The sequence below is a fragment of the Juglans microcarpa x Juglans regia genome, chromosome 7D (genome assembly GCF_004785595.1).
Source record: "Juglans microcarpa x Juglans regia isolate MS1-56 chromosome 7D, Jm3101_v1.0, whole genome shotgun sequence".
Taxonomy (NCBI): domain Eukaryota; kingdom Viridiplantae; phylum Streptophyta; class Magnoliopsida; order Fagales; family Juglandaceae; genus Juglans; species Juglans microcarpa x Juglans regia.
Window position 1 is genome coordinate 7,038,903 of NC_054606.1, and position 12,389 is coordinate 7,051,291.

Consider the following 12,389-nt stretch of genomic DNA (forward strand, 5'->3'; position numbering starts at 1 on the left):
TACTATTCATTATTCTATTATTATTTTTTCACTACTTTTTCACTACTATTTACAAACATTCTCAACACTTCTCAGATATTCTCACTACCCAAACGTAGCCTTAGTGTCCATAGCAAAAGAGTACCGCTCCTCCTTTAGAGGATGGTGGATGATAATACTTCTCCTTGGGAGGATGGAGTCGTAGTGTGATAGTACCTCTCTTTTTTTGGAAGATGGGTCGTTTAGTTCTTTTTTACAGAGCGTTTTCTCTATGTTAAGAGAGAGTTTATAGAAGTTAAGACAATGTCCACTACAAAAATATTTGTGGGCAGATGAGCCCCTAACAGATGAGCAGTTTGACTTGTAATCTAATTTTTTTTCTTTATTGATTAGTCACAACTGTAACTTCGATTTCATTAAATAAAATGAAGTCTATTTTCATGTTAAACAAAAATGGCTGGGTTGATGTGCGGACAAAACCTTTTGGTTTGGGGGAGTTTTTGGGACTTGGGTTTGGGTATTACACTTGTAAAGTCAATAACCTTAACCTATGATATGATAAAATGTAAAATGTTTTAATAGTTTAGAATGCTATGTATAATTTTGAATATTTAATAGATGTGATACAAATGCAAAATCACTCTTAATTACAAGGGCACATTGGAAAAAAGTTAAAGCCTCGGGACCCAGAATATTGACCAAATCTTTGTGGGCCCACACAAAGCCCGAGACCCATAGCCATCAACTTGTTTCCTATATATATATATATATGCATGCAAACGCATGGTACAGCCGTGCTTCATGCTTCTAGGGTTTCTTTTTCAAGCAAAAAGCCCTACGAACTGTCTGATCTACTGCTGCTTCTTCATCTTCAAAGAAAATTCTTGGCAATGGCCGTGAAGCCCACAAGGTCCCAGAAGAAAACCATATACGACAAGAAGCTATGCGCCATGCTCAGCGATTACTCCCAGATTCTGGTCGTTCACGCCGACAACGTGGGCTCGAACCAGCTCCAGAGCATCCGCAGGGGCCTCCGAGGTGACTCCGTGGTTTTGATGGGAAAGAACACGATGATGAAGCGTTCCATCAAGATTCATGCGGAGAAGTCAGGAAACGAGGCGATCAAGAACCTCATTCCTCTTTTGGTGGTATGATTTATTTGATAAGCTTTATTTTTCTCTTTATTGGGTCTCTGTGGTTGATGAGTAAATAGCATTTCGGTTATAGGGTCTTCTTTCGTATGGGTCGGAAGTAAATAGATTTGTGACGGATAATAAAAAATACTTCACTCGGATGGACACAAATGCTTGCTGAAAAAATGTGACGAATTCAAAATAAAATTTCTGAGAATATTTCTCGTACATTTATGTGAAAACTTTCGCTCAGTGCGTATTTGTGTGTGTTTTTAACTGTTAATGTCAAGTTTTGGTATTTTGTTTGTCAGAGTAGAACTGGGTACACCATGACATGCTGGATCTAGCGTTCTTATTTTGTATTTTATTTTAACTCAACGAGTATTCGATCGGTTGAGTTGAAACTAATCAATATAAATGATCATTATATCCCATAATTTTTTGCACTTCCATTTTAACAATTTTCTCTGCAGCCAGAGGAATGTTAATGATTATATTATATCTTTTTGAAGGTGATCATCGCTCCCTTTTGTCGTATAGGTTTCTCCTCATGTCTTCATTTAATGTGCTGACTGCTTCAATTTCTTTTGAAATAGGGCAATGTGGGATTGATCTTCACCAAGGGTGACTTGAAGGAAGTAAGGGAAGAGGTTGGCAAATATAAGGTATGCCTATTCAAAGCTATAAGAATGAATCAATTGTTTTTGCCAGCGATTCAAGCTGCAGTATATAACCGTTGGTATCATCTTGTAGGTTCTATTTCTTCGAACCTAGTATATGTATATGTGTATATACATATATATTATATGTGTATATATATATATATTCTACAATTTTGTGATTAACATTTTGTTGGTTTTGCATGTTACTGAATCTGCGTCTGGCATTTTTCATTTCACTAGCGAATCAACTTCTAGCAATTTTATATGTTTTTTAAGTTAGAAATTTGTGTGTTCTTGGTTATTTTCTCTCAACTGGCTGTTCTCTTTTCATGCGTATATACCGAATCATGCCTGTTCTGATCCTTTCATGCTAATTTCCTAATTTCCATATCATTGGGCTTATCTATCCATCCAGACACTGTAAATTGTCCAGTTCAATTTTTTAGGACCTTCTATTTGAGAAACCAGAATCATGTATATATGTCTTCCAATCACCCATCAAAATTTAAAGCTAAAATCTTAGTCAGACCATTAATATTTATGACCTTGATGGCGTGTCACCAATCATGTTAACTTCTTAGTAAAATTTATAAATATAGCTTATTTTGAAAACATAGGAAATTAGAGAGCTTAGGAAGTTGAGTTGTAGAGTTCAGTTATGTACGACGTTAAAACTCACTTCAGTGTATGAGTTAAATGTACAGAATTGCTGGTGAACTTCAACGAAGACTTTACCTGAAATCTTGGAGATTGGGTGATGTCCATTTCCTTGTTTGGCGGATTTATAATGGTGTTGGCATTTAGTCGTGTTATCTCATAATTCATTTAAGATGAACAGGTTGGAGCTCCCGCACGTGTTGGTCTTGTTGCACCGATCGATGTTGTTGTCCCCCCTGGAAACACTGGACTCGATCCTTCTCAGACCTCCTTCTTTCAGGTTTACTTTCAGACTGATTTCCACAAAGTCCCGTGTCCGCTTTATTCTTAAACTTAATATATTTTCAGGTGCTGAACATAGCAACCAAAATCAATAAAGGCACAGTGGAGATCATCACACCTGTGGAGATCATAAAAAAGGGTGACAAAGTGGGCTCCTCCGAGGCTGCACTTCTTTCAAAGCTTGGGATACGGCCTTTCTCTTATGGTCTTGTTGTACTCTCTGTTTATGACAATGGATCGGTCTTTAGCCCCGAGGTGCTTGATCTCACTGAGGATGATCTTATGGAGAAATTTGCTGCTGGGGTCTCCATGGTCGCCTCTATTTCCCTGGCAGTCTCCTACCCAACTCTTACTGCCGCACCCCACGCGTTCATTAATGCCTACAAAAATGCTCTGGGTGTTGCAGTTGCTACAGAGTATTCCTTCCCACAGGCTGAGCAAGTGAAAGAATACTTGAAGGTTGGCATTGATATTTCGTAAAAAAAAATAAATAAATAAAGATCATATTGTCTCTCCTGTTTGTGAATTTGACTGATGGCTCAAAGCCGAATTGCAGGATCCAAGCAAGTTTGCTGCAATGTTGGCTCCTGTTGCAGTTGCTGATACTGGTGCTGCTCCAAGTGCTACTACAAAGGTGGAAGAGAAGAAGGAAGAGCCAGAAGAGGAGTCTGATGATGACATGGTTCTCGGTTTGTTTGACTGATTTTCAGTCGGCTGTAGTGTTTTAGTTAATGGCAGATATCGCCTATCACTGTCTCCATTTTCCTTTGGATCTTTATATTTATCTTGGGATTCACAGTAGACCCTTTTTCCATTTTGTCTTGCACTCTCCTATCAACAATTAAAATACTGTTTAAATGCCAGTGCAATGTGTAGTTGAGCTTTTTGGTTCGTTCAAAGTCATGCCTAGCTTTTACAGAATCCTCTCTAATTTCTAGACCCTAATCCAGAGGTCCTTCATGAACACATGAGAGGGTAGCAGATATAGGTTCCGTAGGTGTCAAGCAGAGGCCCTAAAATAACTTTTTTAATTAACACAGCTGGGATTCATCCAATAATTCTATTTTAAAAAAACTATACTTAACAGCCCTGCTACACCGAGGAAAAAATAAATAAAAAAGATAATAAAAGTTTAGATACCCATCTCTACGTACATTAGTGCAATCTGGCTGAACAAGAGGGGCAGGGCATGCTTGTAACGGCTATAGCAAACGTGATTTATGTGCTTCAAAACCATACAAATCTAATGCAATTAACTATGTCCACATTTCCTTTGAAAACACAAAACCTTATAAACTCATCCAATTTGTAACGTCTTTACAAGAAGAATGATACAGTTAAAAAGTACCAGTTAAGTTACATGTGATGAACATATCATGTCTTAAAATTTCTTCCTACATTTTTTCGTATTTATCTTCTTTCCCTTTTCTAGAGAGGATGTTCCAACTCTCTGGAAATTGCTGACATTGGGCGTTTGAATTAATAATTCCTGTATTATCTCCACAACACTCATCATGCTTGCCAATTCTCTGATCTGCATTGACGGAATGAAATCATATGTCCAAAGAGTAATGGTACAAGCCACAAATACAATTCTTTTACAAAAAAGTTGATTCCACTAAAAAAAAAAAATAGTTTTTTACAACTTTTTAAGGTGCACTTTTTTACAAGGACTTGTGAGCTTGTACAAATCATTTGAAGTACTCTCAATAGATTTTTCATCATATCGTTTAAAATACATTATCAAAATTTAATTTTTTTATTTTACATACTGACTTCTACAACATATCATACATCAGCTTATTTATTTTTTCTCTATATTATTTAAATATTATACTTTTTAATATATTTTATTCATTTTAAATAAAGTAAAAAATAAAAAGTAGATAAAAAAATGAATAAAGAGTAAAAAGTAGAGAAATAAATGAATTCAATATTTATTTATACAAGTGTGAATAATATTCAATAGATGTAGAGATGGTATTATAGTAAACTGGATATTAGATATAAAATACATAATCCATTGGATGGACTTTGTTGAGCTATTTCCATAAAATTTTATAAAAACATGAATTTTACATGATTCATTGGAAGCGCTCTAAAAAAATATGGAAATCTTTTCCCTTTTCTTTTCAAATCAGCCTTTTGGCTAGATCCCGATGCACTCTATTGGACTGATTCTCGTGCTCAGACAGAAGAATCTGTAAGAGCAAGAGAACTATTTTTTGAAAGATTACCCAACTTTTGTCAAAGTAGGTCTGCATAGGATTGTTGGACTTCCACGTTAAACTGGTCAAGTCATTTTCCATTCATGATTAAAGTGGTATCTCTTCATTGGCACTGGGTGAACTGTAACTAGTCGTTAAATTTAAATGAAAAATGTAAAAGAAAAGGCTACCAACCTTTCCGTTTGAACTGGGCGAATTGGAAAAAAGGGTCACCACAAGCTTAAGAAGAATCACGGGTCCATATGCTTTGAGCAGATTTACTGAAGACAATTGCGAAAGAAACGGATCCCCTGATTCACGCAAACGACGATGTAAACAACAGAAGATTCTCGGTGAGAACAGATCCTCACTGAAGAAAACACGATACGAGCGGCTCATATGAGGCAGAATTTGTGTCAAACCTGTAATGCAAACGTGACGTCTGCTTCATCTACTCTTAATGACACTCTTTTCGATTTATCTTCTCGAGATTGACCTAGTTTGAGAAGCCCCTAACAATTGAATTATGCCTCAGAATTTTATTCGTATAATTTTTCCAAGCCAGAAAAGTGACGCAGTGTTACAGGACAACTTTACGAGGAAGATTTGCAGAGAGTCCTACCTGGTCATTTAGTACTCGGCATATAGTTGAAAGTTCCAGACTCCCAACAGGAGGGATTAGTGATGATTTGCAGAAGTCCATATAAGACTTATTCAGCTGTATCCATGGAACAAGTTTCAAAAAACAATGATGTAACTCCAGATAAAAACAAAGTATATTTTCCAAAATAATGGTAAGAAAGCACACCTCCCCTACAGTTGTATCCTTCTTTCCCCCACGGAAATGTTTCACGGCAGAGCAAAGTAGAATCTGCAATCAGGTTAGGTGTAGCGAGTATATATCAATACTCCTGTATCCAAAACTAACGATATAAGAGCAAGGAAGGTAATCATTAAAAGCCAGCCTGCAGCCTGATGCAGCCCAATGTTCAAGCCTAATTTTAGCTCCTACTAACATATGCGGGTTGGGCTAATAGTGTTTCTTTGCAATTATAGCTCTAAAGCATGTGCCTATACATAATGTACATCATTTTTCATCAAATTGTTTATATTACCATTAACCAATTAGAATGACCACTATTGAATGTACGGCATGATTTATAGCATAGCATTGAATGTAAGTTCTTATAAAGATACCTCAGTGTCAGATTTGCCAAGTTATGACAAGCAAGATGAATGAAGAACAGGTAAAAAACATTACTTAAAAAATAAGTAATGTGGCATATTTTTGACGGTTGAATCTAATATTAATAGAGGGTGAACATTATAACCTTTGATACCTGGATGGAAGCATGTTTTTAGCACATAGTTACCTGCTGATGTTGTGGGAGAGATTGTATGGTATCCACTATTGGCGTTCTATACGTCTTTGACAAAGCAATAGCCATATGATCAAGCCTTACCTGCAACCAATTTCCAAAACGTAAGACTGAGTAGAAAAAGTTAAAATAAATAAATAAATAAAAACTAACCGGGACCCTTCACCATTTCATGATTTTAGAAAAGGATATTTAAGAAGTCAATCGTTCAGAACATACCACATCTATGTCTTGTTTCTTCAATATATCAGGCGCTGTAGCCGTCTGTTGTTCAAAGCATGCTTTCTCTACTGTTAATGAATGAAAGTTGCTGCTAGAGTCTTTCAGCTCTGCTTCTAGAATCTCAATCGCACTCCTGTAATACATCTAAACAGTTATAGCCTAAATTTTGTACTTTTTATTCCAGGCAAAGCAAGGTTACAGCGGTTTTTGTTTTTAATTTGCTTGGAGTCAAAATGAAAAATAACCATTGCAGTGCTTGATGCCAATTCTTCAGGTAAAAACTGTTCAACATACGATAATGCACCATGAAATTCAGTGCAAACTAGGTTCAGAAAGAAAAGAACAAGCAGAAGGTCTGGCAATAGAGCAGAATCTGCGTTGCATAGATGCATGTTGCCAAATCTTGAACATGAGTGTAATATCCAATATCAACTTTCAAATGCTAATGGCACAAGTTATACATATATAAGCTTGATTAAACCTCCTAGACGAATCCATTGAAGCTATTAAGGTTGAGGAATTTGCTAATGGACCTGCGACTTAAAATATAACTTGGCTGCAACTACAATGTGTGCATGTATGTGTTTAATGCTTCTTGAACTATACTGCCATCCCGTATTCTAGTTTGTCAACTTAGACAGGAACAAACTCAAGTTCTGACATTTGCATGTACTAATTCCAACTACAACTATCATAGAGCACTTGCCTGCAAATACATAGAGCTCTCCGCATATCTCCAGAGGCAGCGGCCACTTTCTGCAAAACTTCATCTAGTCAGGCTAGAATTATTTTCTAACATGAACCACAAGGTCAGATTCAGATGCTTTAGCTTGATGGGAAAGTTGCACCATCATTAACAATTTTTTTTTTTTTTGGGGGGGGGGGGGGGGGGGGGGGGGGGGGGGGGGGGGGGGGGGGGGGAGTTATTCATCAGAAAAATAGTGAACTCACTCTGGCACAGAGTTCCAGTGCTTGCGGTTGAAACACAATGTAAGGAAGTGCCTGTTAGAGCAGAATGACTATAATTACTTATCAACATTTATCACCCTACACAAACCCCATTTTTTCTACCAGAATCAAATCTATAAGCAAACACGGCTTGTTTGCTTGAAAATAAAACAGTAGTGCAAACTTGCCGATAGCCTCTCATGAAGTATCTTGAGGATCTGATCTTTGTCATATGCCCGAAAAGTTACGACCATAGGCTTGCCTAGCACAAAAAAGTAGTTGGTAGAGTTACCAATAAGTATTATTCCAGAGATAAGGGCCAGTTAGCATCTATTGTTACACATTTGCAGGCAATAAGGCCAGGTCTAAGGATATATCCAGGGGATAATTTGGGAGAGTTTGGTTAAACAGAATAATCAAGCTAATAACTACCTCTTCCCATATTAACAAGTAAAATAAGGACCTTTAAAGAATTAAAAAGATCAAAAGAATTTTGCCGGGTCCAATATAATGACTGAAGTATTGAACTCACAATTTAATGACTGAAGTCTCGGAAGAAAACGATCTGCTAGGTCTATGGCATTGGCTATCCCTGCAAAACCAAAGATGACAGCAGAAACAATTATGCATGAGGCACACAAAATTGAGAATCCGATGAAGCAGAACTTAATAATATATCTGATAATAGCACTACCTATCAAAATACATCTGGAGAAAGGGAAGGTTGTAAGCATGAAAAGATCATGAAGCACAGCCCGGTCTTTTGTAATTAAATAGTCCAACTCATCGACAATTATCAGCCTGTTAAAAGGAAGACTCGTTAGTTTAACCACATATTTGGTGACATCCATTGAGGAGGAAAAGGCAACAAAGTGATCCTGTACTGTGCACGTGTGTGTAGGCTGTGGAAGATAAGATCCTAGAGTGAGAATGCATAGCCTACGTCATCTTTATGCCGGAAGATCGTGGGTTTTGAGAGTACAAGTTCTGGAGATGTTGCAACGCTGAGGTAGCAGAGCTATTCACTTTCCTTCGCTGTTGGGCATCACCTAGTATCTGCATATACACAGCAGTTAAGCGTATTTGATGTTTGAATAACAATGAAATCTGTTGTTGATATCAGTACCTTGACGAAAATATCTGATGTTTTTGCTAGAGAAGTACAATTTATTGGTAACACATCCGGCTGCCGATGACCTGCCTGGTGGGAAGAATAATTTATACAGTCAGAATTAGAACTAAAAAATAAATTCCCAGTTTTACCTAAAAGAAGGTTAGCCTATTTGAATTGTTAAATTACGCATTATCCCAAAAGAATAGATATGAATAGAATGGTTAATTTAATCGTTGAAGCATCATTCTTAGCTATCGCTGATCATAACTTGTTTAGAAATCCTCTTTATGAACCAAATGAAAGCCTCCCAGACCAAAGAAACAAATCGAGGGTAAATAAAAGCTTTACCTCTTTCGCCCAATCAACCAAAAGCTGCTTCACTTTTTCCATTGACAACGACTTCCCTGTCCCTGGGCACCCGCAAACATATAAACTTCCAGACTTCTCTTGCTCCACGCATACCTTGCAGAATTCCAAAACCCTCTTCTGTTCATTCTCACGGCACACGATAGTAGATGGCGCTGTCGAAACGTGCAAGGCCTCCTTCACTGCCCTCATCTGCTCCGTATCTATATCGATCAAAACGAGCAATACAACCATATTAAACAAGCACGTTCAATTAAAGCTAAAACGAATTGGGAAAGAACTTATTGTATCAATAATTGCTTAAGTCCACGCTTGCCTCCTGGATTCCACTTGGGCTTTGAAATAAATTTGCCGGATAATTTTTTCACCGGAGATCTCTCAGGATTATCACTAAAATCTCTCTCAGTGCCCTGCAAATAATTTGAAATTATAAATCACTACAAAAGACTTTATTCGAATGTAGTTTGCTTCAAAATATGTATATGTAAACCAATAATTTAACCAAACAAATGACTTCCACATTTCCGATCCATTTGGCTTCTCTCGCTCAGTTTTATTCAAAGAACGACAACATTGAAAAAAAAAAAGGTTAAGCTGTTCTTATTTAATCAGAGCATCGTAGAATCACATTTGAGAGATTGTTTGGGCTCGTAGAGCTGCATCCGCGAGGCGATTTCCATTTGACCGACGTAGAGATCGGAGAATCCTGAGCCGCCGCATCGGATCTCAGTCTGCGCTTCTGAGGAGTGGAGTCGCCATTGGATCGAGCAATGGAAGGCATGGTGAGAATTTCGCGAATTGAGATTTCGCGCTTAGGATCGGAAGGGATCTGGATCCGCGGGGGGGTGCTGTGGGAGAGAAATTTAAAGATAATTTGGGGGAGGAATATATAGTGTGGTAATTTTAGCGGGAAATTGGAGCCGTAGGATATTCTTTTCCCGCCAGTAGTTAGGTGGTTTCGAAAAATTCTTGGCAAGACTCTTCTATGTAACGTGGGCTGGACCACCCACTTGTCTAAGCGTCTGGCCCGCCCGTGTGTCTAAAGTGCGTTTTTTTTCCTTTATTTTTTTATTTTTAACGAAATTACGAGTTAACACTTGTATTCGCATCCGATTATCTAATTTTCTGATTAAAAATTTTAAATTTAGTTAAAAAAAAATCTTGGATATTTTACACAATCTAATTTCTATGCATCCCACATTGGTTTATTTATTAAAATTGATTGATTTATAATAATAGTTTACTTGATGGATAGGCTATAGTATCTAATAAATTTATTGTTGTACGTAGCTCTAGCCAGTTTAACTATATTTTTAACTATTTAAAAATAGCTCAATTTTATCTTCGTCTTTTATATACATATATATATATATATATATATGTATATTCGGAGCAATGTTACAAACAGTCTTACGTTGTATGAGTTCCGCTCCCTCCCTTTAAAAAAATGTGAATTTTGTTACGTAGAACACACATTTGCCCTACATTTTTCAAGTAGAGTACTTGAGACTTGCATATATACTCTAAAGAGAAATTATAGTTGTAGTCGTAAGTGCATAAGCGTCGTGCAATCACTTCAAAAAAAGTGAATAAATATGGGATCTACATGAAAAAAAAAATTAATTTTTTTTATAGTAGATCTCACTCTTTTTCAAAACAACTACACGGCACCTACACACTCTACGACTGTATGCAACATTACTCGTACTCTAACTTCACACATCATTTTATATATTTTTCCTTGATAGATATTGTTTTAAAGCGTCCAATTTCACTGCTCTAATAACATGTTTAGTGAAAATATTTTCTATAATTTTTTACGTATTTTGAAAAGAAAAATGTTTAAAATATGTACTGTATAGGTTTAAATGAAATTGGATGGGTAGAATGAGAAGTGATTTATATATACTTTTTAAGTGTATTTTGTATTAGGATTAGTGAAAATAGGAAGATAAATTTTAAAAGCTGTTTGTATCAAATGTTTATGGCAACTTTTTTAAAAACAATTATGTTGGTCGCTTCTCTGGTTTTCTTGACAAAAACCTAGACAAACGATTGGATGAATTTTAAAAATAAAAGATTAAAAAATGGTATTTAAAGATGTTTAGATTATAATTGAAAAAAAAATCCAAAAAAAGAAAAGACATAACATCGTTGTAAATGGTGAAAAAGTTTTTATAAGGAGTAATGATAGGTATAAGTTTCAAATAGATAAATTATCCCATATAAGTCATTTGTAAAAAAATAGGTTCTGCTAATAAAAAATAATTTTTTTTACAATTCTTAATGTAGAGTCTACTTTTTTACAAGAATATGCATATACTTATCTATTTCAAACTTGTATAAATCATTTTTCTTTTATCAAAATACAACTACGTACAATTGTCAGATTCTGAACTAGTATTACATTGTCCAAATACTTCCGTCAAGTGGACGGTGCATAGGGTATCTATGATATATCAATTTCACGACCAAAAGAAGAATTTATTCATCAAATAAAATACTATAAGAAAAATGAATATTTGTGACCATTTGTTTACGATAAAAAGATTATTTATGATTAAAATAGACTCATTTTAATTATAAATAATCTTTTCGTTAGAATTAATTAACCATAAATAAATAATTTTCCTATAGTGAAAAGCTTGCACACTTCAAAAAGTGACAAAAACTGTCCTACTCCTACAACTAAGACATTTCGATGCGATATAAATTGATTTTGAAGACATTTTGTGGATCGTACGTATATGATATAATTAATATATACATATTATATTATTTATATGATATAATTTGATTATAAAGATAAATTTTAAAATTTAAATTTTATAAATTAAATTCAATCATATAAATAATGTGCGGTATAAAAATATTCAAATAGTACTATTCATATAATATAATATATAAAAATATATATATTATAATGAAAAATGACGTGCGGACGTTGACAACCGCCTTGCAATGATATTGTAATATATTTCGAGGGAATTTGAATGGCCGAGGTGGTCGGACGCGATGCTGTGTAGTAGTGTGTGGATACAATTACTTCAAGGCTCCAACAATAATGCCTGGCCTCTCAGTTAGGTTACACTACGTAGCCGATAGAGACCTCTTGCATGCTGCGAAAGGACGGACGGACAAGCGCCTCTTTAGATATTTTCTCTCCATATACATCCCTTTGGTACCCATCATTCATACGCTTAGGTTTAGTTTAGACGTTAAAATGAATTTGATTGAGTTATAAATAATAATATTTTATAAATTTATGAATTTAATTTGTTTATATTGGAATGAATTTAATTTTTTAAATTAAAATGTATGAAATAAATAGAAAGAAATTTAATTTTTTTATAAAAAATTAAAAAATAATAGATCTGACCAACAACCAAACATAACCTTAAAGTTACTTTACTTAATTATGAGTTGATGTGTAAATATAT

The 12,389-nt window shown here is 35.3% G+C and overlaps 2 protein-coding genes across 3 annotated transcripts; one reads left to right on the forward strand and one right to left on the reverse strand.

Annotated features, from left to right (window-relative positions):
* Window positions 1-776: 776 nt before the first annotated feature.
* Window positions 777-3,576, forward strand: LOC121239055 (60S acidic ribosomal protein P0-like). Its single transcript, XM_041136175.1, has 5 exons — window positions 777-1,127; window positions 1,709-1,777; window positions 2,613-2,711; window positions 2,780-3,172; window positions 3,270-3,576. The coding sequence occupies exons 1-5, from the start codon at window positions 870-872 to the stop codon at window positions 3,414-3,416; spliced, it is 966 nt and encodes a 321-aa protein (XP_040992109.1). The 5' UTR covers window positions 777-869; the 3' UTR covers window positions 3,417-3,576.
* Window positions 3,577-3,985: 409 nt separating this feature from the next.
* LOC121239054 (cell division control protein 6 homolog B) lies at window positions 3,986-9,812 on the reverse strand. 2 transcript variants are annotated; one of them, XM_041136174.1, is made up of 18 exons: window positions 9,578-9,811; window positions 9,266-9,359; window positions 8,932-9,152; window positions 8,596-8,670; window positions 8,413-8,525; window positions 8,164-8,270; window positions 8,002-8,061; window positions 7,658-7,731; window positions 7,473-7,523; window positions 7,228-7,277; window positions 6,519-6,654; window positions 6,294-6,383; window positions 5,729-5,791; window positions 5,543-5,638; window positions 5,343-5,432; window positions 5,116-5,231; window positions 4,490-4,491; window positions 3,986-4,247 (listed from the first exon to the last, which is right to left on the reverse strand). In XM_041136174.1, exons 1-16 carry the CDS (start codon window positions 9,728-9,730, stop codon window positions 5,199-5,201), a joined length of 1,506 nt encoding a protein of 501 aa, XP_040992108.1. In that variant the 5' UTR covers window positions 9,731-9,811; the 3' UTR covers window positions 3,986-4,247; window positions 4,490-4,491; window positions 5,116-5,198. The 2 variants fall into 2 exon arrangements, with proteins under 2 accessions (XP_040992108.1, XP_040992107.1); XM_041136173.1 differs by having other exon boundaries at window positions 8,002-8,270; window positions 9,578-9,812.
* Between the last annotated feature and the right edge of the window lie 2,577 nt (window positions 9,813-12,389).